Below are 25,945 nucleotides of genomic sequence, written 5' to 3'. Positions count from 1 at the left end.
GGGTCCCCGGAGGGAGTGTGTCAGTATTTACAGGAGGGTCCCCGGACAGAGTGTGTCAGTATTTACAGGAGAGTCCCCGGAGAGAGTGTGTCAGTATTTACAGGAGAGTCCCCGGGGGGAGTGTGTCAGTATTTACAGGAGAGTCCCCGGAGAGAGTGTCAGTATTTACAGGAGAGTCCCCGGAGAGAGTGTGTCAGTATTTACAGGAGAGTCCTCGGAGAGAGTGTGTCAGTATTTACAGGAGGGTCCCCGGAGAGAGTGTGTCAGTATTTACAGGAGGGTCCCCGGGGGGAGTGTGTCAGTATTTACAGGAGGGTCCCCGGAGAGAGTGTGTCAGTATTTACAGGAGGGTTCCCGGGGGGAGCGTGTCAGTATTTACAGGAGGGTCCCCGGAGAGAGTGTGTCAGTATTTACAGGAGGGTCCCCGGGGGGGGAGTGTGTCAGTATTTACAGGAGAGTCCCCGGAGGGAGTGTGTCAGTATTTACAGGAGAGTCCCTGGAGAGAGTGTGTCAGTATTTACAGGAGAGTCCCCGGAGAGTGTGTGTCAGTATTTACAGGAGAGTCCCCGGAGAGAGTGTGTCAGTATTTACAGGAGGGTTCCCGGGGGGAGCGTGTCAGTATTTACAGGAGGGTCCCCGGAGAGAGTGTGTCATTATTTACAGGAGGGTCCCCGGAGAGAGTGTGTCAGTATTTACAGGAGAGTCCCCGGAGGGAGTGTGTCAGTATTTACAGGAGAGTCCCTGGAGGGAGTGTGTCAGTATTTACAGGAGAGTCCCCGGAGAGAGTGTGTCAGTATTTACAGGAGAGTCCCCGGAGAGAGTGTCAGTATTTACAGGAGAGTCCCTGGAGAGAGTGTGTCAGTATTTACAGGAGAGTCCCCGGGGGGAGCATGTCAGTATTTACAGGAGAGTCCCCGGAGAGAGTGTGTCAGTATTTACAGGAGAGTCCCCGGAGCGAGTGTGTCAGCATTTACAGGAGGGTCCCCGGAGGGAGTGTGTCAGTATTTACAGGAGGGTCCCCGGAGAGAGTGTGTCAGTATTTACAGGAGAGTCCCCGGAGGGAGTGTGTCAGTATTTACAGGAGGGTCCCCGGAGAGAGTGTCAGTATTTACAGGAGGGTCCCCATGCGGAGTGTGTCAGTATTTACAGGAGAGTCCCCGGGGGGAGTGTGTCAGTATTTACAGGAGGGTCCCCGGGGGGAGTGTGTCAGTATTTACAGGAGAGTCCCCGGAGAGAGTGTGTCAGTATTTACAGGAGTCTCCCCGGGGGGAGTGTGTCAGTATTTACAGGAGAGTCCCCGGAGGGAGTGTGTCAGCATTTACAGGAGGGTCCCCGGAGAGAGTGTGTCAGTATTTACAGGAGAGTCCCCGGAGAGAGTGTGTCAGTATTTACAGGAGAGTCCCCGGAGAGAGTGTGTCAGTATTTACAGGAGGGTCCCCGGAGGGAGTATGTCAGTATTTACAGGAGAGTCCCGGAGAGAGTGTGTCAGTATTTACAGGAGGGTCCCCGGAGGGAGTGTGTCAGTATTTACAGGAGGGTCCCCGGGGGGAGTGTGTCAGTATTTACAGGAGTCTCCCCGGGGGGAGTGTCAGTATTTACAGGAGGGTCCCCGGGGGGAGTGTGTCAGTATTTACAGGAGGGTCCCCGGAGAGAGTGTGTCAGTATTTACAGGAGGGTCCCCGGAGGGAGTGTCAGTATTTACAGGAGGGTCCCCGGAGAGAGTGTGTCAGTATTTACAGGAGGGTCCCCGGGGGGAGTGTGTCAGTATTTACAGGAGGGTCCCCGGAGAGAGTGTGTCAGTATTTACAGGAGGGTTCCCGGGGGGAGAGCGTCAGTATTTACAGGAGAGTCCCCGGAGAGAGTGTGTCAGTATTTACAGGAGAGTCCCCAGAGGGAGTGTGTCAGTATTTACAGGAGGGTCCCCGGAGAGAGTGTCAGTATTTACAGGAGGGTCCCCGTGCGGAGTGTGTCAGTATTTACAGGAGAGTCCCCGGAGGGAGTGTGTCAGTATTTACAGGAGTCCCCCCGGAGAGAGTGTGTCAGTATTTACAGGAGGGTCCCCGGAGGGAGTGTCAGTATTTACAGGAGGGTCCCCGGGGGGAGTGTGTCAGTATTTACAGGAGTCTCCCCGGGGGGAGTGTGTCAGTATTTACAGGAGGGTCCCCGGAGGGAGTGTGTCAGTATTTACAGGAGGGTCCCCGGAGAGAGAGTGTGTCAGTATTTACAGGAGAGTCCCCGGAGGGAGTGTGTCAGTATTTACAGGAGGGTCCCCGGAGAGAGTGTGTCAGTATTTACAGGAGGGTCCCTGGAGGGAGTGTGTCAGTATTTACAGGAGGGTCCCCGGGGAGAGTGTGTCAGTATTTACAGGGTGGTCCCCGAGGGGAGTGTGTCAGTATTTACAGGAGAGTCCCCGGAGAGAGTGTGTCAGTATTTACAGGAGAGTCCCCGGAGAGAGTGTCAGTATTTACAGGAGGGTCCCCGGAGAGAGTGTGTCAGTATTTACAGGAGAGTCCCCGGAGGGAGTGTGTCAGTATTTGCAGGAGAGTCCCCGGAGGGAGTCTGTCAGTATTGACAGGAGGGTCCCCGGGGAGAGTGTGTCAGTATTTACAGGAGGGTCCCCGGAGAGAGTGTGTCGGTATTTACAGGAGAGCCCCCGGAGAGAGTGTGTCAGTATTTACAGGAGAGTCCCCGGAGGGAGTGTGTCAGTATTTACAGGAGAGTCCCCGGGGGGAGTGTGTCAGTATTTACAGGAGGGTCCCCGGAGGGAGTGTGTCAGTATTTACAGGAGGGTCCCCGGAGAGAGTGTGTCAGTATTTACAGGAGGGTCCCCAGAGGGAGTGTGTCAGTATTTACAGGAGGGTCCCCGGAGAGAGTGTGTCAGTATTTACAGGAGAGTCCCCGGAGAGAGTGTGTCAGTATTTACAGGAGGGTCCCCGGAGAGAGTGTGTCGGTATTTACAGGAGAGCCCCCGGAGAGAGTGTGTCAGTATTTACAGGAGAGTCCCCGGAGGGAGTGTGTCAGTATCTACAGGAGAGTCCCCGGGGGGAGTGTGTCAGTATTTACAGGAGGGTCCCCGGAGTGATTGTGTCAGTATTTACAGGAGGGTCCCCGGAGGGAGTGTGTCAGTATTTACAGGAGGGTCCCCGGAGAGAGTGTGTCAGTATTTACAGGAGAGTCCCCGGGGGGAGTGTGTCAGTATTTACAGGAGGGTCCCCGGAGAGAGTGTGTCAGTAGTTACAGGAGGGTCCCCGGGTGGCGAGTGTCAGTATTTACAGGAGAGTCCCCGGAGAGAGTGTGTCAGTATTTACAGGAGGGTCCCCGGAGAGAGTGTGTCTGTATTTACAGGAGAGTCCCCGGAGAGAGTGTGTCAGTATTTACAGGAGGGTCCCCGGAGAGAGTGTGTCAGTATTTACAGGAGGGTCCCCGGAGGGAGTCTGTCAGTATTTACAGGAGAGTCGCCGGGGGGAGTGTGTCAGTATTTACAGGAGGGTCCCCGGAGAGAGTGTCAGTATTTACAGGAGGGTCCCCGGGGGGAGTGTGTCAGTATTTACAGGAGAGTCCCCGGAGAGAGTGTGTCAGTATTTACAGGAGGGTCCCCGGGTGGCGAGTGTCAGTATTTACAGGAGAGTCCCCGGAGAGAGTGTGTCAGTATTTACAGGAGGGTCCCCGGAGAGAGTGTGGCAGTATTTACAGGAGAGTCCCCGGAGAGAGTGTGTCAGTATTTACAGGAGAGTCCCCGGAGAGAGTGTGTCAGTATTTACAGGAGAGTCCCCGGAGAGAGTGTGTCAGTATTTAGAGGAGGGTCCCCGGAGAGAGTGTGGCAGTATTTACGAGGGGTTACCCGGGCGACACGCAGGCAGTAATTACTGACCTGTTTTTCATGAGTCTGATCTCCCGTTTCAACGTTACGTCTTCGGCCTTGGTAGACTGGGGTTGAAGAGACATCGGCGATGCCATCATCACGGTCTGAGGCAGCGAATTGGTGGCCGGACTCGTCCGAATCTGGTAGGTTTGCATATCACCCGAAGCGGCTGAAAGCGAAAAAAACACCACGATAAAGGCACGTCCCTCACCTCACCACAATTAGCCCTCCGCACTGACCCTCCCACAGTGCGGAGCTCCCTCCGCACTGACCCTCCCTCAGCACTGACCCTCCCACAGTGCGGCGCTCCCTCAGCACTGACCCTCCCACAGTGCGGCGCTCCCTCAGCACTGACCCTCCCCCAGTGCGGAGCTCCCTCCGCACTGACCCTCCCTCAGCACTGACCCTCCCACAGTGCGGCGCTCCCTCAGCACTGACCCTCCCACAGTGCGGAGCTCCCTCCGCACTGACCCTCCCTCAGCACTGACCCTCCCACAGTGCGGAGCTCCCTCCGCACTGACCCTCTCACAGTGCGGAGCTCCCTCCGCACTGACCCTCCCACAGTGCGGAGCTCCCTCCGCACTGACCCTCCCACAGTGCGGAGCTCCCTCCGCACTGACCCTCCCTCAGCACTGACCCTCCCACAGTGCGGAGCTCCCTCCACACTGACCCTCCCTCAGCACTGACCCTCCCACAGTGCGGAGCTCCCTCAGCACTGACCCTCCCACAGTGCGGAGCTCCCTCCGCACTGACCCTCCCTCAGCACTGACCCTCCCACAGTGTGGAGCTCCCTCAGCACTGACCCTCCCACAGTGCGGAGCTCCCTCAGCACTGACCCTCCCACAGTGCGGAGCTCCCTCAGCACTGACCCTCCGACAGTGCGGCGCTTCCCTCAGCACTGACCCTCCCACTGTGCGGAGCTCCCTCAGCACTGACCCTCCCACAGTGCGGAGCTCCCTCAGCACTGACCCTCCCACAGTGCGGAGCTCCCTCAGCACCGACCCTCCCTCAGTGCGGAGCTCCCTCAGCACTGACCCTCCCACAGTGCGGAGTTCCCTCAGCACTGACCCTCCCACAGTGTGGAGCTCCCTCAGCACTGACCCTCCCACAGTGTGGAGCTCCCTCAGCACTGACCCTCCCACTGTGCGGAGCTCCCTCCGCACTGACCCTCCCTCAGCACTGACCCTCCCACAGTGCAGCGCTCCCTCAGCACTGACCCTCCCACAGTGCGGAGCTCCCTCAGCACTGACCCTCCCTCAGCACTGACCCTCCCACAGTGCGGCGCTCCCTCAGCACTGACCCTCCCACAGTGCGGAGCTCCCTCAGCACTGACCCTCCCACAGTGCGGCGCTCCCTCAGCACCGACCCTCCCACAGTGCGGAGCCCCCTCAGCACTGACCCTCCCACAGTGCGGAGCTCCCTCAGCACTGACCCTCCCACAGTGCGGCGCTCCCTCAGCACTGACCCTCCCACAGTGCGGAGCTCCCTCAGCACTGACCCTCCCACAGTGCGCGCTCCCTCAGCACCGACCCTCCCACAGTGCGGAGCTCCCTCAGCACTGACCCTCCCACAGTGCGGTGCTCCCTCAGCACTGACCCTCCCACAGTGCGGCGCTCCCTCAGCACTGACCCTCCCACAGTGCGGAGCTCCCTCAGCACCGACCTTCCCACAGTGCGGCGCTCCCTCAGCACCGACCCTCCCACAGTGCGGAGCTCCCTCAGCACTGACCCTCCCACAGTGCGGAGCTCCCTCAGCACTGACCCTCCCACAGTGCATCGCTCCCTCAGCACTGAACCTCCCACTGTGCGGCACTCCCTCAGCACCGACCCTCCCACAGTGCGGCGCTCCCTCAGCACTGACCCTCCCACAGTGCGGAGCTCCCTCAGCACCGACCTTCCCACAGTGCGGCGCTCCCTCAGCACTGACCCTCCCACAGTGCGGAGCTCCCTCAGCACTGACCCTCCCACAGTGCGGAGCTCCCTCAGCACCGACCCTCCCACAGTGCGGAGCTCCCTCAGCACTGACCCTCCCACAGTGCGGAGCTCCCTCAGCACTGACCCTCCCACAGTGCGGAGCTCCCTCAGCACTGACCCTCCCACAGTGCGGAGCTCCCTCAGCACTGACCCTCCCACAGTGCGGAGCTCCCTCAGCACCGACCTTCCCACAGTGCGGCGCTCCCTCAGCACTGACCCTCCCACAGTGCGGAGCTCCCTCAGCACTGACCCTCCCACAGTGCGGAGCTCCCTCAGCACCGACCCTCCCACAGTGCGTAGCTCCCTCAGCACTGACCCTCCCACAGTGCGGAGCTCCCTCAGCACCGACCCTCCCTCAGTGCGGAGCTCCCTCAGCACTGACCCTCCCACAGTGCGGAGCTCCCTCAGCACCGACCCTCCCACAGTGCGGAGCTCCCTCAGCACTGACCCTCCCACAGTGCGGAGCTCCCTCAGCACTGACCCTCCCACAGTGCGGAGCTCCCTCAGCACTGACCCTCCCACAGTGCGGAGCTCCCTCAGCACTGACCCTCCCACAGTGCGGAGCTCCCTCAGAACTGACCCTCCCACAGTTCGGAGCTCCCTCAGCACTGACCCTCCCACAGTGCGGAGCTCCCTCAGCACTGACCCTCCCACAGTGCGGAGCTCCCTCAGCACTGACCCTCACACAATGCGGAGCTCCCTCAGCACCGACCCTCCCACAGTGCGGCGCTCCCTCAGCACTGACCCTCCCACAGTGCGGTGCTCCCTCAGCACTGACCCTCCCACAGTGCGGCGCTCCCTCAGCACTGACCCTCCCACAGTGCGGAGCTCCCTCAGCACCGACCATCCCACAGTGCAGAGCTCCCTCAGCACTGACCCTCCCACAGTGTGGAGCTCCCTCAGCACCGACCCTCCCACAGTGCGGCGCTCCCTCAGCACTGACCCTCCCACAGTGCGGAGCTCCCTCAGCACTGACCCTCACACAGTGCGGCGCTCCCTCAGCACTGACCCTCACACAGTGCGGCGCTCCCTCAGCACTGACCCTCCCACAGTGCGGCGCTCCCTCAGCACTGACCCTCCCACAGTGCGGAGCTCCCTCAGCACCGACCCTCCCACAGTGCGGCGCTCCCTCAGCACCGACCCTCCCACAGTGCGGCGCTCCCTCAGCACCGACCCTCCCACAGTGCGGCGCTCACTTACTCTGCACAACCACTTGGTTGCTGGGGACGAGAATCTGTTGACCGTCCGCGGTGTGGGCGTACTGGAGGATGGTGGTCCCCTGCTGCCCACCGGCTGCAGGATTGGTCATACTGATCCCCTGGAGTCCCTGCAGCTGCTCGGTGCCCGCCAACTGGATCGTCCCTCCTGGTCCAACGGTAACTGTGCGATGAGAAATGGGATTAGTAACAGCAAACCCTGTATCTGTCCCCGAACTAATCCCACTGCCCCGCTCTCTCCCCACAGCCCTGTAACAATCCCCAAACTAATCCCACTGCCCCGCTCTCTCCCCATAGCCCTGTATCAATCCCCAAACTAATCCCACTGCCCCACTCTCTCCCCATAGCCCTGTATCAATCACCAAACTAATCCCACTGCTCCGCTCTCCCCATAGCCCTGTGTCAATCCCCAAACTAATCCCACTGCCCCTCTCTCCCCATAGCCCTGTATCAATCCCCAAACTAATCCCACTGCCCCGCTCTCTCCCCACAGCCCTGTATCAATCCCCAAACTAATCCCACTGCCCCGCTCTCTCCCCATAGCCCTGTATCAATCCCCAAACTAATCTCACTGCCCCACTCTCTCCCCATAGCCCTGTATCAATCCCAAACTAATCCCACTGCCCCACTCTCTCCCCATAGCCCTGTATCAATCCCCAAACTAATCCCACTGCCCCGCTCTCTCCCCATAGCCCTGTATCAATCCCAAACTAATCCCACTGCCCCGCTCTCTCCCCATAGCCCCGTATCAATCCCCAAACTAATCCCACTGCCCCGCTCTCTCCCCATAGCCCTGTGTCAATCTCCAAACTAATCCCACTGCCCCACTCTCTCCCCATAGCCCTGTATCAATCCCCAAACTAATCCCACTGCCCCGCTCTCTCCCCATAGCCCTGTATCAATCCCCAAACTAATCCCACTGCCCCACTCTCTCCCCATAGCCCTGTATCAATCCCCACACTAATCCCACTGCCCCGCTCTCTCCCCATAGCCCTGTATCAATCCCCAAACTAATCCCACTGCCCCACTCTCTCTCCATAGCCCTGTGTCAATCCCCAAACTAATCCCACTACCCCACTCTCTCCCCATAGCCCTGTATCAATCCCCAAACTAATCCCACTGCCCCGCTCTCTCCCCATAGCCCTGTATCAATCCCAAACTAATCCCACTGCCCCGCTCTCTCCCCATAGCCCTGTATCAATCCCCAAACTAATCCCACTGCCCCGATCTCTCCCCATAGCCCTGTATCAATCCCCAAACTAATCCCACTGTCCCGCTCTCTCCCCATAGCCCTGTATCAATCCCCAAACTAATCCCACTGCCCCGCTCTCTCCCCATAGCCCTGTGTCAATCCCCAAACTAATCCCACTGTCCCGCTCTCTCCCCATAGCTCTGTATCAATCCCCAAACTAATCCCACTGCCTCACTCTCTCCCCATAGCCCTGTATCAATCCCCAAACTAATCCCACTGCCTCACTCTCTCCCCATAGCCCTGTATCAATCCCCACACTAATCCCACTGCCCCGCTCTCTCCCCATAGCCCTGTATCAATCCCCACACTAATCCCACTGCCCCGCTCTCTCCCCATAGCCCTGTATCAATCCCCAAACTAAACCCACTGCCCCACTCTCTCCCATAGCCCTGTACCAATCCCCAAACTAATCCCACTGCCCCACTCTCTCCCCATAGCCCTGTATCAATTCCAAACTAATTCCACTGTCCCACTCTCTCCCCATAGCCCTGTATCTATCCCCAAACTAATTCCACTGCCCCACTCTCTCCCCATAGCCCTGTATCAATCCCCAAACTAATCCCACTGACCCACTCTCTCCCCATAGCCCTGTATCAATCCCCAAACTAATCCCACTGCCCCACTCTCTCCCCATAGCCCTGTATCAATCCCCAAACTAATCCCACTGCCCCACTCTCTCCCCATAGCCCTGTATCGATCCCCGAACTAATCCCACTGCCCCGCTCTCTCCCCATAGCCCTGTATCAATCCCCAAACTAATCCCACTGCCCCACTCTCTCCCCATAGCCCTGTATCAATCCCCAAACTAATCCCACTGCCCCGCTCTCTCCCCATAGCCCTGTATCAATCCCCAAACTAATCCCACTGCCCCACTCCCTTCCCATAGCCCTGTACCAATCCCCAAACTAATCCCACTGCCCCGATCTCTCCCCATAGCCCTGTATCAATCCCCAAACTAATCCCACTGTCCCGCTCTCTCCCCATAGCCCTGTATCAATCCCCAAACTAATCCCACTGCCCCACTCTCTCCCCATAGCCCTGTATCAATCCCCAAACTAATCCCACTGCCCCGCTCTCTCCCCATAGCCCTGTACCAATCCCCAAACTAATCCCACTGCCCCGATCTCTCCCCATAGCCCTGTATCAATCCCCAAACTAATCCCACTGTCCCGCTCTCTCCCCATAGCCCTGTATCAATCACCAAACTTATCCCACTGCCCCGCTCTCTCCCCATAGCCCTGTATAAATCCCCAAACTAATCCCACTGCCTCACTCTCTCCCCATAGCCCTGTATCAATCCCCACACTAATCCCACTGTCCCGCTCTCTCCCCAAAGCCCTGTATCTGTCCCCGAACTAATCCCACTGCCCCGCTCTCTCCCCTTAGCCCTGTATCAATCCCCGAACTAATCCCACTGCCCCACTCTCTCCCCATAGCCCTGTATCAATCCCCAAACTAATCCCACTGCCCCGCTCTCTCCCCATAGCCTGTATCAATCCCCAAACTAATCCCACTGTCCCACTCTCTCCCCATAGCCCTGTATCAATCCCCAAACTAATCCCACTGCCCCCGCTCTCTCCCCATAGACCTGTATCAATCCCCAAACTAATCCCACTGTCCCACTCTCTCCCCATAGCCCTGTGTCAATCCCCAAACTAATCCCACTGCCCCGCTCTCTCCCCATAGCCCTGTATCAATCTCCAAACCAATCCCACTGCCCCGCTCTACCCATAGCCCTGTGTCCATCCCCAAACTAATCCCACTGCCCCGCTCTCTCCCCATAGCTCTGTATCAATCCCAAACTAATCCCACTGCCCCACTCTCTCCCCATAGCCCTGTATCAATCCCCAAACTAATCCCACTGCCCCACTCTCTCCCCATAGCCCTGTATCAATCCCCAAACTAATCCCACTGCCCCACTGTCGTCCCATAGCCCTGTATCAATCCCCAAACTAATCCCACTGTCCCGCTCTCTCCCCATAGCCCTGTATCAATCCCCAAACTAATCCCACTGCCCCACTCTCTCCCCATAGCCCTGTGTCAATCCCCAAACTAATCCCACTGTCCCGCTCTCTCCCCGTGGCCCTGTATCAATCCCCAAACTAACCCCACTGCCCCACTCTCTCCCCATAGCCCTGTATCAATCCCAAACTAATCCCACTGCCCCACTCTCTCCCCATAGCCCTGTATCAATCCCCAAACTAATCCCACTGCCCCGCTCTCTCCCCATAGCCCTGTATCAATCCATAACTAATCCCACTGCCCCGCTCTCTCCCCATAGCCCTGTATCAATGCCAAACTAATCCCACTGCCCCGCTCTCTCCCCATAGCCCTGTATCAATCCCAAACTAATCCCACTGTCCCGCTCTCTCCCCATAGCCCTGTATCAATTCCCAAACTAATTCCACTGCCCCACTCTCTCCCCATAGCCCTGTATCAATCCCCGAACTAATCCCGCTGCCCCGCTCTACCCATAGCCCTGTGTCAATCCCCAAACTAATCCCACTGCCCCACTCTCTCCCCATAGCCCTGTATCAATTCCCAAACTAATTCCACTGCCCCACTCTCTCCCCATAGCCCTGTATCAATCCCCAAACTAATCCCACTGTCCCGCTCTCTCCCCATAGCCCTGTGTCAATCCCCAAACTAATCCCACTGCCCCGCTCTCTCCCCATAGCCCTGTATCAATCCGAAACTAATCCCACTGCCCCGCTCTCTCCCCATAGCCCTGTATCAATTCCCAAACTAATTCCACTGCCCCACTCTCTCCCCATAGCCCTGTGTCAATCCCCAAACTAATCCCACTGCCCCACTCTCTCCCCATAGCCCTGTATCAATTCCCAAACTAATTCCACTGCCCCACTCTCTCCCCATAGCCCTGTATCGATCCCCAAACTAATCCCACTGCCCCGCTCTCTCCCCATAGCCCTGTATCAATCCCCAAACTAATCCCACTGCCCCGCTCTCTCCCCATAGCCCTGTGTCAATTGCCAAACTAATCCCACTACCCCACTCTCTCCCCATAGCCCTGTATCAATCCCCAAACTAATCCCACTGCCCCACTCTCTCCCCATAGCCCTGTATCAATCCCCAAACAAATCCCACTGCCCCGCTCTCTCCCCATAGCCCTGTATCAATCCCCAAACTAATCCCACTGTCCCACTTTCTCCCCATAGCCCTGTATCAATCCCCAAACTAATCCCACTGCCCCGCTCTCTCCCCATAGCCTGTATCAATCCCCAAACTAATCCCACTGTCCCACTCTCTCCCCATAGCCCTGTATCAATCCCCAAACTAATCCCACTGCCCCCGCTCTCTCCCCATAGACCTGTATCAATCCCCAAACTAATCCCACTGTCCCGCTCTCTCCCCATAGCCCTGTATCAATCTCCAAACCAATCCCACTGCCCCGCTCTACCCATAGCCCTGTGTCCATCCCCAAACTAATACCACTGCCCCGCTCTCTCCCCATAGCTCTGTATCAATCCAAAACTAATCCCACTGCCCCACTCTCTCCCCATAGCCCTGTATCAATCCCCAAACTAATCCCACTGCCCCACTCTCTCCCCATAGCCCTGTATCAATCCCCAAACTAATCCCACTGCCCCACTGTCGTCCCATAGCCCTGTATCAATCCCCAAACTAATCCCACTGTCCCGCTCTCTCCCCATAGCCCTGTATCAATCCCCAAACTAATCCCACTGCCCCACTCTCTCCCCATAGCCCTGTGTCAATCCCCAAACTAATCCCACTGTCCCGCTCTCTCCCCGTGGCCCTGTATCAATCCCCAAACTAACCCCACTGCCCCACTCTCTCCCCATAGCCCTGTATCAATCCCAAACTAATCCCACTGCCCCACTCTCTCCCCATAGCCCTGTATCAATCCCCAAACTAATCCCACTGCCCCGCTCTCTCCCCATAGCCCTGTATCAATCCCAAACTAATCCCACTGCCCCGCTCTCTCCCCATAGCCCTGTATCAATCCCAAACTAATCCCACTGCCCCGCTCTCTCCCCATAGCCCTGTATCAATCCCAAACTAATCCCACTGTCCCGCTCTCTCCCCATAGCCCTGTATCAATCCCCAAACTAATCCCACTGCCCCACTCTCTCCCCATAGTCCTGTATCAATCCCAAACTAATCCCACTGCCCCATTCTCTCCCCATAGCCCTGTATTAATCCCCAAACTAATCCCACTGCTCCGCGCTCTCCCCATAGCCCTGTATCAATCCCCAAACTAATCCCACTGCCCCGCTTTCTCCCCATAGCCCTGTATCAAACCCCAAACTAATCCCACTGCCCCACTCTCTCCCCATAGCCCTGTGTCAATCCACAAACTAATCCCACTGCCCCGCTTTCTCCCCATAGCCCTGTGTCAATCCCCAAACTAATCCCACTGCCCCACTCTCTCCCCATAGCCCTGTATCAATCCCCAAACTAATCCCACTGCCCCGCTTTCTCCCCATAGCCCTGTATCAAACCCCAAACTAATCCCACTGCCCCGCTTTCTCCCCATAGCCCTGTATCAAACCCCAAACTAATCCCACTGCCCCACTCTCTCCCCATTGCCCTGTATCAATCCCCAAACTAATCCCACGGCCCCGCTCTCTCCCCATAGCCCTGTATCAATCCCCGAACTAATCCCACTGCCCCGCTCTACCCATAGCCCTGTGTCCATCCCCAAACTAATCCCACTGCCCCGCTCTCTCCCCATAGCTCTGTATCAATCCCAAACTAATCCCACTGCCCCACTCTCTCCCCATAGCCCTGTATCAATCCCCAAACTAATCCCACTGCCCCACTCTCTCCCCATAGACCTGTATCAATCCCCAAACTAATCCCACTGCCCCACTGTCGTCCCATAGCCCTGTATCAATCCGCAAACTAATCCCACTGTCCCGCTCTCTCCCCATAGCCCTGTATCAATCCCCAAACTAATCCCACTGCCCCACTCTCTCCCCATAGCCCTGTGTCAATCCCCAAACTAATCCCACTGTCCCGCTCTCTCCCCGTGGCCCTGTATCGATCCCCAAATTAACCCCACTGCCCCACTCTCTCCCCATAGCCCTGAATCAATCCCAAACTAATCCCACTGCCCCACTCTCTCCCCATAGCCCTGTATCAATCCCCAAACTAATCCCACTGCCCCGCTCTCTCCCCATAGCCCTGTATCTGTCCCCGAACTAATCCCACTGCCCCGCTCTCTCCCCTTAGCCCTGTATCAATCCCCAAACTAATCCCACTGCCCCGCTCTCTCCCCATAGCCCTGTATCAATCCCCAAACTAATCCCACTGACCCACTCTCTCCCCATAGCCCTGTATCAATCCCCAAACTAATCCCACTGTCCCGCTCTCTCCCCATAGCCCTGTATCAATCCCCAAACTAATCCCACTGCCCCGCTATCTCCCCATAGCCCTGTATCGATCCCCAAACTAATCCCACTGCCCCACTCTCTCCCCTTAGCCCTGTATCAATCCCCAAACTAATCCCACTGCCCCGCTCTCTCCCCATAGCCCTTTGTCAATCTCCAAACTAATCCCACTGCCCCGCTCTCTCCCCATAGCCCTGTATCAATCCCCAAACTAATCCCACTGCCCCGCTCTCTCCCCATAGCCCTGTATCAATCCCCAAACTAATCCCACTGCCCCGCTCTCTCCCCATAGCCCTGTATCAATCCCCAAACTAATCCCACTGCCCCGCTCTCTCCTCATAGCCCTGTGTCAATCCCCAAACTAATCCCACTGCCCCGCTATCTCCCCATAGCCCTGTATCGATCCCCAAACTAATCCCACTGCCCCACTCTCTCCCCTTAGCCCTGTATCAATCCCCAAACTAATCCCACTGCCCCGCTCTCTCCCCATAGCCCTGTATCAATCCCACACTAATCCCACTGCTCCACTCTCTCCCCTTAGCCCTGTATCAATCCCCAAACTAATCCCACTGCCCCGCTCTCTCCCCATAGCCCTGTGTCAATCTCCAAACTAATCCCACTGCCCCGCTCTCTCCCCTTAGCCCTGTATCAATCCCCAAACTAATCCCACTGCCCCGCTCTCTCCCCATAGCCGTGTATCAATCCCCAAACTAATCCCACTGCCCCACTCTCTCCCCATAGCCCTGTATCAATCCCCAAACTAATCCCACTGCCCCACTCTCTCCCCATAGCCCTGTATCAATCCCCAAACTAATCCCACGGCCCCACTCTCCCCATAGCCCTGTATCAATCCCACACTAATCCCACTGCCCCACGCTCTCCCCATAGCCCTGTATCAATCCCCAAACTAATCCCACTGTCCCGCTCTCTCCCCATAGCCCTGTGTCAATCCCCAAACTAATCCCACTGCCCCGCTCTCTCCCCATAGCCCTGTATCAATCCCCAAACTAATCCCACTGCCCCACTCTCTCCCCATAGCCCTGTATCAATCCCCAAACTAATTCCACTGCCCCACAGCCCTTTATCAATCCCCAAACAAATCCCACTGCCCCGCTCTCTCCCCATAGCCCTGTATCAATCCCCAAACTAATCCCACTGCCCCACTCTCTCCCCATAGACCTGTATCAATCCCCAAACTAATCCCACTGTCCCGCTCACTCCCCATAGCCCTGTATCAATCTCCAAACCAATCCCACTGCCCCGCTCTACCCATAGCCCTGTGTCCATCCCCAAACTAATCCCACTGTCCAGCTCTCTCCCCATAGCCCTGTATCAATCCCCAAACTAATCCCACTGCCCCACTCTCTCCCCATAGACCTGTATCAATCCCCAAACTAATCCCACTGTCCCGCTCTCTCCCCGTGGCCCTGTAACAATCCCCAAACTAACCCCACTGCCCCACTCTCTTCCCATAGCCCTGTATCAATCCCAAACTAATCCCACTGCCCCACTCTCTCCCCATAGCCCTGTATCAATCCCCAAACTAATCCCACTGCCCCGCTCTCTCCCCATAGCCCTGTATCAATCCCAAACTAATCCCACTGTCCCGCTCTCTCCCCATAGCCCTGTATCAATCCCAAACTAATCCCACTGCCCCGCTCTCTCCCCATAGCCCTGTATCAATCCCAAACTAATCCCACTGTCCCGCTCTCTCCCCATAGCCCTGTATCAATTCCCAAACTAATTCCACTGCCCCACTCTCTCCCCATAGCCCTGTATCAATCCCCAAACTAATCCCACGGCCCCGCTCTCTCCCCATAGCCCTGTATCAATCCCCAAACTAATCCCACTGCCCCACTCTCCCCATGGCCCTGTATCAATCCCCAAACTAATCCCACTGCCCCGCTCTATCCCCATAGCCCTGTATCAATCCCAAACTAATCCCACTGCCCCACTCTCTCCCCATAGCCCTGTATCAATCCCCAAACTAATCCCACTGCCCCACTCTCTCCCCATAGCCCTGTATCAATCCCCAAACTAATCCCACTGCCCCACTCTCTCCCCATAGCCCTGTATCGATCGCCAAACTAATCCCACTGCCCCACTCTCTCCCCATAGCCCTGTATCAATCCCCAAACTAATCCCACTGCCCCGCTCTCTCCCCATAGCCCTGTATCAATCCCCAAACTAATCCCACTGCCCCGCTATCTCCCCATAGCTCTGTGTCAATCCCCAAACTAATCCCACTGCCCCATTCTCTCCCCATAGCCCTGTATCAATCCCAAACTAATCCCACTGCCCCACTCTCTCCCCATAGCCCTGTATCAAACCCCAAACTAATCCCACTGCCACGCTCTCTTCCCATAGCCCTGTATCAATCCCCAAACTAATCCCACTGTCCCGCTCTCTCCCCATAGCCCTGTATCAATCTCAAACTAATCCCCCTGCCCCGCTCTCTCCCCATAGCCCTGTATCAATCCCCAAACTAATCCCACTGCCCCACTCTCTCCCCATAGCCCTGTATCAATCCCCAAACTAATCCCACTGCCCCACTCTCCCCATAGCCCTGTATCAATCCCCAAACTAATCCCACTGCCCCGCTCTCTCCCCATAGCCCTGTATCAATCCCCAAACTAATCCCACTGCCCCACTCTCTCCCCATAGCCCTGTATCAATCCCCAAACTAATCCCACTGCCCCGCTCACTCCCCATAGCCCTGTATCAATCCCCAACTAATCCCACTGCCCCGCTCTCTCCCCATAGCCCTGTATCAATCCCCGAACTAATCCCACTGCCCCGCTCTCTCCCCATAGCCCTGTATCAATCCCCGAACTAATCCCACTGCCCCACTCCCTCCCCATAGCCCTGTATCAATCCCCAAACTAATCCGACTGCCCCGCTCTCTCCCCATAGCCCTGTATCAATCCCCAAACTAATCCCACTGCCCCACTCCCTCCCCATAGCCCTGTATCAATCCCCAAACTAATCCCACTGCCCCACTCTCTCCCCATAGCCCTGTGTCAATCCCCAAACTAATCCCACTGCCCCGCCCTCTCCCCAGAGCCCTGTGTCAATCCCCAAACTAATCCCACGGCCCCGCTCTCTCCCCATAGCCCTGTATCAATCCCCAAACTAACCCCACTGCCCGCTCTCTCCCCAGAGCCCTGTGTCAATCCCCAAACTAATCCCACTGCCCCGCTCTCTCCTCATAGCCCTGTATCAATCCCCAAACTAATCCCACTGCTCCACTCTCTCCCCATAGCCCTGTATCAATCCCCAAACTAATCCCACTGCCCGCTCTCTCCCCAGAGCCCTGTGTCAATCCCCAAACTAATCCCACTGCCCCGCTCTCTCCCCATAGCCCTGTATCAATCCCCAAACTAATCCCACTGCCCGCTCTCTCCCCATAGCCCTGTATCAATCCCCAAACTAATCCCACTGCCCCACTCTCTCCCCATAGACCTGTATCAATCCCCAAACTAATCCCACTGCCCCGCTCTCTCCCCATAGCCCTGTATCAATCCCCAAACTAATCCCACTGCCCCACTCTCTCCCCATAGCCCTGTATCAATCCCCAAACTAATCCCACTGCCCCACTCTTTCCCCATAGCCCTGTGTCAATCCCCAAACTAATCCCACTGCCCCACTCTTTCCCCATACCCCTGCGTCAATCCCCAAACTAATCCCACTGCCCCACTCTCTCCCCATAGCCCTATGTCAATCCCCAAACTAATCCCACTGCCCCGCTCTCTCCCCATAGCCGTGTATCAATCCCCAGACTAATCCCACTGCCCGCTCTCTCCCCATAGCCCTGTGTCAATCCCCAAACTAATGCCACTGCCCCACTCTTTCCCCATAGCCCTGTATCAATCCCCAAACTAATCCCACTGCCCCACTCTCTCCCCATAGCCCTGTATCAATCCCCAAACTAATCCCACTGCCCCGCTCTCTCCCCATAGCCCTGTATCAATCCCCAAACTAATCCCACTGCCCCGCTCTTTCCCCATACCCCTGCGTCAATCCCCAAACTAATCCCACTGCCCCACTCTCTCCCCATAGCCCTATGTCAATCCCCAAACTAATCCCACTGCCCCGCTCTCTCCCCATAGCCGTGTATCAATCCCCAGACTAATCCCACTGCCCGCTCTCTCCCCATAGCCCTGTGTCAATCCCCAAACTAATGCCACTGCCCCACTCTTTCCCCATAGCCCTGTATCAATCCCCAAACTAATCCCACTGCCCCACTCTCTCCCCATAGCCCTGTATCAATCCCCAAACTAATCCCACTGCCCCGCTCTCTCCCCATAGCCCTGTATCAATCCCCAAACTAATCCCACTGCCCCGCTCTCTCCCCATAGCCCCGTATCAATCCCCAAACTAATCCCACTGCCCCACTCTCTCCCCATAGCCCTGTATCAATCCCCAAACTAATCCCACTGCCCCGCTCTCTCCCCATAGCCCCGTATCAATCCCCAAACTAATCCCACTGCCCCACTCTCTCCCAATAGTCCTGTGTCAATCCCCAAACTAATCCCACTGCCCCGCTCTCTCCCAATAGCCCTGTATCAATCCCAAACTAATCCCACTGCCCCGCTCTCTCCCCATAGCCCTGTATCAATCCCAAACTAATCCCACTGCCCCACTCTCTCCCCATAGCCCTGTGTCAATCCCCAAACTAATCCCACTGCCCCACTCTTTCCCCATAGCCCTATATCAATCTCCAAACTAATCCCACTGCCCCACTCTCTCCCCATAGCCCTGTATCAATCCCCAAGCTAATGCCACTGCCCCGCTCTCTCCCAATAGCCCTGTGTCAATCCCCAAACTAATCCCACTGCCCCGCTCTCTCCCCATAGCCCTGTATCAATCCCCAAACTAATCCCACTGCCCCGCCTTCTCCCCATAGCCCTGTGTCAGTCCCCAAACTAATCCCACTGCCCCGCTCTCTCCCCATAGTCCTGTGTCAATCCCCAAACTAATCCCACTGCCCCACTCTCTCCCCATAGCCCTGTGTCAATCCCCAAACTAATCCCACTGTCCCGCTCTCTCCCCGTGGCCCTGTATCAATCCCAAACTAATCCCACTACCCCACTCTCTCCCCATAGCCCTGGATCAATCCCCAAACTAATCCCACTGCCCCGCTCTCTCCCCATAGCCCTGTATCAATCCCAAACTAATCCCACTGCCCCGCTCTCTCCGCATAGCCCTGTATCAATCCCCAAACTAATCCCACGGCCCCGCTCTCTCCCCATAGCTCTGTATCAATCCCCGAACTAATCCCACTGCCCCGATCTCTCCCCATAGCCCTGTATCGATCCCAAACTAATCCCACTGCCCCACTCTCTCCCCATCGCCCGGTATCAATGCCCAAACTAATTCCATTGCCACGCTCTCTGCCCATAGCCCTGTATCAATCTCCAAACCAATCCCACTGCCCCGCTCTCCCCATAGCCCTGTGTCCATCCCCAAACTAATCCCACTGCCCCGCTCTCTCCCCATAGCTCTGTATCAATCCCAAACTAATCCCACTGCCCCACTCTCTCCCCATAGCCCTGTATCAATCCCCAAACTAATCCCACTGCCCCACTCTCTCCCCATAGCCCTGTGTCAATCCCCAAACTAATCCCACTGTCCCGCTCTCTCCCCATAGCCCTGTATCGATCCCCAAACTAATCCCACTGCCCCGCTCTCGCCCCATAGCCCTGTATCAATCCCAAACTAATCCCACTGCCCCGCTCTCTCCGCATAGCCCTGTATCAATCTCCAAACTAATCCCACTGCCCCACTCTCTCCCCATAGCCCTGTGTCAATCCCAAACTAATCCCACTGCCCCGCTCTCTCCCCATAGCCCTGTATCAATCCCAAACTAATCCCACTGTCCCGCTCTCTCCCCATAGCCCTGTATCAATCCCCAAACTAATCCCACTGCCCCAATCTCTCCCCATAGCCCTGTATCAATCCCCAAACTAATCCCACGGCCCCGCTCTCTCGCCATAGCCCTGTATCAATCCCCAAACTAAGCCCACTGCCCCGCTCTCTCCCCATAGCCCTGTATCAATCCCAAACTAATCCCACTGCCCCACTCTCTCCCCATAGCCCGGTATCAATGCCCAAACTAATCCCATTGCCACGCTCTCTTCCCATAGCCCTGTGTCAATCCCCAAACTAATCCCACTGCCCCACTCTCTCCCCATAGCCCTGTATCAATGCCCAAACTAATCCCAATGCCACGCTCTCTTACCATAGCCCTGTATCAATCCCCAAACTAATCCCAGTGCTCCGCTCTCCCCATAGCCCTGTATCAATCCCCAAACTAATCCCCCTGCCCCACTCTCTCCCCATAGCCCCGTATCAATCCCAAACTAATCCCACTGCCCCGCTCTCTCCCCATAACCCTGTATCAATCCATAAACTAATCCCACTACCCCTCTCTCCCCATAGCCCTGTATCAATCCCCAAACTAATCCCACTGCCCCGCCCTCTGCCCAGAGCCCTGTATCAATCCCAAACTAATCCCACTGCACCGCTCTCTCCGCATAGCCCTGTATCAATCCCCAAACTAATCCCACTGCCCCGCTCTCTCCCCATAGCCCTGTATCAATCTCCAAACTAATCCCACTGCCCCACTCTCTCCCCATAGCCCTGTGTCAATCCCAAACTAATCCCACTGCCCCACTCTCTCCCCATAGCCCTGTATCAATCCCAAACTAATCCCACTGTCCCGCTCTCTCCCCATAGCCCTGTATCAATTCCCAAACTAATCCCACTGCCCCAATCTCTCCCCATAGCCCTGTATCAATCCCCAAACTAATCCCACGGCCCCGCTCTCTCCCCATAGCCCTGTATCAATCCCCAAACTAAGCCCACTGCCCCGCTCTCTCCCCATAGCCCTGTATCAATCCCAAACTAATCCCACTGCCCCACTCTCTCCCCATAGCCCGGTATCAATGCCCAAACTAATCCCATTGCCCCACACTCTCCCCATAGCCCTGTATCAATCCCCAAACTAATCCCTGCCCCGCTCTCTCCCCATAGCTCTGTATCAATCCCCAAACTAATCCCACTGCCCCGCTCTCTTCCCATAGCCCTGTGTCAATCCCCAAACTAATCCCACTGCCCCACTCTCTCCCCATAGCCCTGTATCAATGCCCAAACAAATCCCAATGCCCCACTCTCTCCCCATAGACCTGTGTCAATCCCCAAACTAATCCCACTGTCCCGCTCTCTTACCATAGCCCTGTATCAATCCCCAAACTAATCCCACTGCTCCGCTCTCCCCATAGCCCTGTATCAATCCCCAAACTAATCCCACTGCCCCGCTCTCTCCCCATAGCCCTGTATCAATCTCAAACTAATCCCCCTGCCCCACTCTCTCCCCATAGCCCCGTATCAATCCCAAACTAATCCCACTGCCCCGCTCTCTCCCCATAGCCCTGTATCAATCCATAAACTAATCCCACTACCCCTCTCTCCCCATAGCCCTGTATCAATCCCCAAACTAATCCCACTGCCCCGCCCTCTGCCCAGAGCCCTGTATCAATCCCCAAACTAATCCCACTGCCCCACTCTTTCCCCATAGCCCCGTGTCAATCCCCAAACTAATCCCACTGCCCCGCTCTCTCCCCATCGCCCTGTATCAATCCCCAAACTAATCCCACTGCCCCGCTCTCTCCCCATAGCCCTGTATCAATCCCCAAACTAATCCCACTGCCCCGCTCTCTTCCCATAGCCCTGTGTCAATCCCCAAACTAATCCCACTGCCCCACTCTTTCCCCATAGCCCTGTATCAATCCCCAAACTAATCCCACTGCCCCACTCTCTCCCCATAGCCCTGTATCAATCGCCAAACTAATCCCACAGCCCCACTCTCTCCCAATAGCCCTGTGTCAGTCCCCAAACTAATCCCACTGCCCCACTCTCTCCCAATAGCCCTGTATCGATCCCAAACTAATCCCACTGCCCCGCTCTCTCCCCATAGCCCTGTTTCAATCCCCAAACTAATCCCACTGCCACGCTCTCTCCCCATAGCCCTGTATCAATCCCCAAACTAATCCCACTGCCCCACTCTCTCCCCATAGCCCTGTATCAATCCCCAAACTAATACCACTGCCCCGCTCTCTCCCCATAGCCCTGTATCAATCCCCAAACTAATCCCACTGCCCCGCTCTCTCCCCATCGCCCTGTATCGATCGCAAACTAATCCCACTGCCCCACTCTCTCCCCATAGCCCTGTATCAATCCCCAAACTAATCCCACTGCCCCTCTCTCCCCATCGCCCTGTATCAATCCCCAAACTAATCCCATTGCCCCGCTCTCTCCCCATAGCCCTGTGTCAATCCCCAAACTAATCCCACTGCCCCTCTCTCCCCATCGCCCTGTATCAATCCCCAAACTAATCCCACTGCCCGCTCTCTCCCCCCATAGCCCTGTATCAATCCCCAAACTAATCCCACTGTCCCACTCTCTCCCCATAGCCCTGTATCAATCCCCAAACTAATCCCACTGCCCCACTCTCTCCCCATAGCCCTGTATCAATCCCCAAACTAATCACACTGACCCACTCTCTCCCCATAGCCCCGTATCAATCCCCAAACTAATCCCACTGCCCCGCTCTCTCCCCATAGCCCTGTGTCAATCCCCAAACTAATCCCACTGCCCCTCTCTCCCCATAGCCCTGTATCAATCCCAAACTAATCCCACTGCCCCACTCTCTCCCCATAGCCCTGTATCAATCCCCAAACTAATCCCACTGCTCCACTCTCTCCCCATAGCCCTGTATCAATCCCCAAACTAATCCCACTGCCAGCTCTCTCCCCATAGCCCTGTATCAATCCCCAAACTAATCCCATTGCCCCGCTCTCTCCCCATAGCCCTGTGTCAATCCCCAAACTAATCCCACTGCCCCTCTCTCCCCATCGCCCTGTATCAATCCCAAACTAATCCCACTGCCCTGCTCTCTCCCCATAGCCCTGTATCAATCCTCAAACTAATCCCACTGCCCCGCTCTCTCCCCCTGGACATTACGTACTGTATTGCCCTGTGCTGGTCTGGTAGATGGGAGTTGGCATCGTCATGGTGCTGATTGAGGATTCTGCAATATCGACATCGCCTTTCCCCTCGCTCTTCGTCACCGCACCTCCGGACGCCAGCTCGTTGAGAATTTTCCTTCCGCGCAAAAAGAGGGACATCATTAGAAGGGTTTGAAACTCCGGAAAAATCCCAGGGAAAACACATTGCGGCGCTCCCTCAGCACTGACCCTCCCACAGTGCGCGCTCCCTCAGCACTGACCCTCCCACAGTGCGGAGCTCCCTCAGCACTGACCCTCCCACAGTGCGGAGCTCCCTCAGCACTGACCCTCCCACAGTGCGGAGCTCCCTCAGCACTGACCCCTCCCACAGTGCGGAGCTCCCTCAGCACTGACCCTCCACAGTGCGGAGCTCCCTCAGCACTGACCCTCCCACAGTGCGGCGCTCCCTCAGCACTGACCCTCCCACAGTGCGGCGCTCCCTCAGCACTGACCCTCCCACAGTGCGGAGCTCCCTCAGCACTGACCCTCCCCCAGTGCGGAGCTCCCTCAGCACCGACCCTCCCACAGTGCGGAGCTCCCTCAGCACTGACCCTCCCACAGTGCGGAGCTCCTCAGCACTGACCCTCCCCACAGTGCGGCGCTCCCTCAGCACTGACCCTCCCACAGTGCGGAGCTCCCTCAGCACCGACCCTCCCACAGTGCGGCGCTCCCTCAACACTGACCCTCCCACAGTGCGGCGCTCCCTCAGCACTGACCCTCCCACAGTGCGGAGCTCCCTCAGTACTGACCCCTCCCACAGTGCGGAGCTCCCTCAGCACTGACCCTCCCACAGTGCGGAGCTCCCTCAGCACTGACCCTCCCACAGTGCGGAGCTCCCTCAGCACTGACCCTCCCACAGTGCGGAGCTCCCTCAGCACCGACCCTCCCACAGTGCGGCGCTCCCTCAGCACTGACCCTCCCACAGCGCGGCGCTCCCTCAGCACCGACCCTCCCACAGTGCGGAGCTCCCTCAGCACTGACCCTCCCACAGTGCGGAGCTCCCTCAGCACTGACCCTCCCACAGTGCGGAGCTCCCCTCAGCACTGACCCTCCCACAGTGCGGCGCTCCCTCAGCACTGACCCTCCCACAGTGCGGAGCTCCCTCAGCACTGACCCTCCCACAGTGCGGAGCTCCCTCAGCACTGACCCTCCCACAGTGCGGCGCTCCCTCAGCACTGACCCTCCCACAGTGCGGAGCTCCCTCAGCACTGACCCTCCCACAGTGCGGCGCTCCCTCAGTACTAGACCCCGTCCCCACCAGTGCGGAGCTCCCTCAGCACTGACCCTCTCACAGTGCGGCGCTCCCTCACCACTGACCCTCCCAGAGTGCGGCGCTCCCTCAGCACTGACCCTCTCACAGTGCGGCGCTCCCTCAGTACTGACCCTCCCACAGTGCGGCGCTCCCTCAGCACTGACCCTCCCACAGTGCGGAGCTCCCTCAGCACTGACCCTCCCTCAGTGCGGAGCTCCCTCAGCACGGACCCTCCCACAGTGCGGAGCTCCCTCAGCACTGACCCTCCCCCAGTGCGGAGCTCCCTCAGCACTGACCCTCCCCACAGTGCGGAGCTCCCCTCAGCACTGACCCTCCCACAGTGCGGAGCTCCCTCAGCACTGACCCTCCCACAGTGCGGAGCTCCCCTCAGCACTGACCCTCCCACAGTGCGGAGCTCCCTCAGCATTGACCCTCCCACAGTGCGGAGCTCCCTCAGCACTGACCCTCCCACAGTGCGGAGCTCCCTCAGCACTGACCCTCCCACAGTGCGGAGCTCCCTCAGCATTGACCCTCCCACAGTGCGGCGCTCCCTCAGCACTGACCCTCCCACAGTGCGGAGCTCCCTCAGCACTGACCCTCTCACAGTGCGGCGCTCCCTCAGCACTGACCCTCCCACAGTGCGGCGCTCCCTCAGCACCGACCCTCCCACAGTGCGGAGCTCCCTCAGCACTGACCATCCCACAGTGCGGAGCTCCCTCAGCACTGACCCTGCCACAGTGCGGAGCTCCCTCAGCACTGACCCTCCCACAGTGCGGGCGCTCCCTCAGCACTGACCCTCCCACAGTGCGGAGCTCCCTCAGCACTGACCCTCCCACAGTGCGGCGCTCCCTCAGCACTGACCCTCCCACAGTGCGGAGCTCCCTCAGCACTTACCCTCCCACAGTGCGGAGCTCCCTCAGCACTGACCCTCCCACAGAGCGGCGCTCCCTCAGCACTGACCCTCCCACAGTGCGGCGCTCCCTCAGCACTGACCCTCCCACAGTGCGGAGCTCCCTCAGCACCGACCCTCCCACAGTGCGGCGCTCCCTCAGCACTGACCCTCCCACAGTGCGGAGCTCCCTCAGCACTGACCCTCCCACAGTGCGGCGCTCCCTCAGCACTGACCCTCACACAGTGCGGCGCTCCCTCAGCACTGACCCTCGCACAGTGCGGAGCTCACTCAGCACTGACCCTCCCACAGTGCGGCGCTCACTCAGCACTGACCCTCCCACAGTGCGGAGCTCCCTCATCACTGACCCTCCCACAGTGCGGAGCTCCCTCAGCACTGACCCTCCCACAGTGCGGCGCTCCCTCAGCACTGACCCTCCCACAGTGCGGCGCTCCCTCAGCACTGACCCTCCCACAGTGCGGTGCTCCCTCAGCACTGACCCTCCCACAGTGCGGAGCTCCCTCAGCACTGACCCTCCCACAGTGCGGAGCTCCCTCAGCACTGACCCTCCCACAGTGCGGAGCTCCCTCAGCACTGACCCTCCCACAGTGCGGCGCTCCCTCAGCACTGACCCTCCCACAGTGCGGAGCTCCCTCAGCACTGACCCTCCCACAGTGCGGAGCTCCCTCAGCACTGACCCTCCCACAGTGCGGCGCTCCCTCAGCACCGACCCTCCCACAGTGCGGAGCTCCCTCAGCACTGACCCTCCCACAGTGAGGCGCTCCCTCAGCACTGACCCTCCCACAGTGCGGAGCTCCCTCAGCACTGACCCTCCCACAGTGCGGCGCTCCCTCAGCACCGACCCTCCCACAGTGCGGAGCTCCCTCAGGACTGACCCTCCCACAGTGCGGCACTCCCTCGGCACTGACCCTCCCACAGTGCGGCGCTCCCTCAGCACTGACCCTCCCACAGTGCGGAGCTCCCTCAGCACTGACCCTCCCTCAGTGCGGAGCTCTCTCAGCACTGACCCTCCCACAGTGCGGCGCTCCCTCAGCACTGA

The 25,945-nt window shown here is 57.8% G+C and overlaps 1 protein-coding gene across 1 annotated transcript in view; it reads right to left on the bottom strand.

The window, feature by feature from the left end:
- Window positions 1-22,879, bottom strand: part of LOC140406861 (cyclic AMP-dependent transcription factor ATF-1-like) — a 23,424-nt gene extending 545 nt beyond the window's left edge. The window contains exons 1-3 of the mRNA XM_072494741.1: window positions 22,705-22,879; window positions 7,036-7,215; window positions 3,872-4,031 (exon numbers count right to left, since the gene is read on the bottom strand). Coding sequence (XP_072350842.1) covers window positions 3,872-4,031; window positions 7,036-7,215; window positions 22,705-22,867 — 503 coding nt within the window. The 5' untranslated portion in view covers window positions 22,868-22,879. The remainder of the gene's footprint in view (window positions 1-3,871; window positions 4,032-7,035; window positions 7,216-22,704) is intronic.
- Between the last annotated feature and the right edge of the window lie 3,066 nt (window positions 22,880-25,945).

Source organism: Scyliorhinus torazame, unplaced genomic scaffold (assembly GCF_047496885.1).
Source record: "Scyliorhinus torazame isolate Kashiwa2021f unplaced genomic scaffold, sScyTor2.1 scaffold_949, whole genome shotgun sequence".
Lineage (NCBI taxonomy): Eukaryota > Metazoa > Chordata > Chondrichthyes > Carcharhiniformes > Scyliorhinidae > Scyliorhinus > Scyliorhinus torazame.
This window is presented reverse-complemented; position numbering and strand designations above follow the sequence as displayed.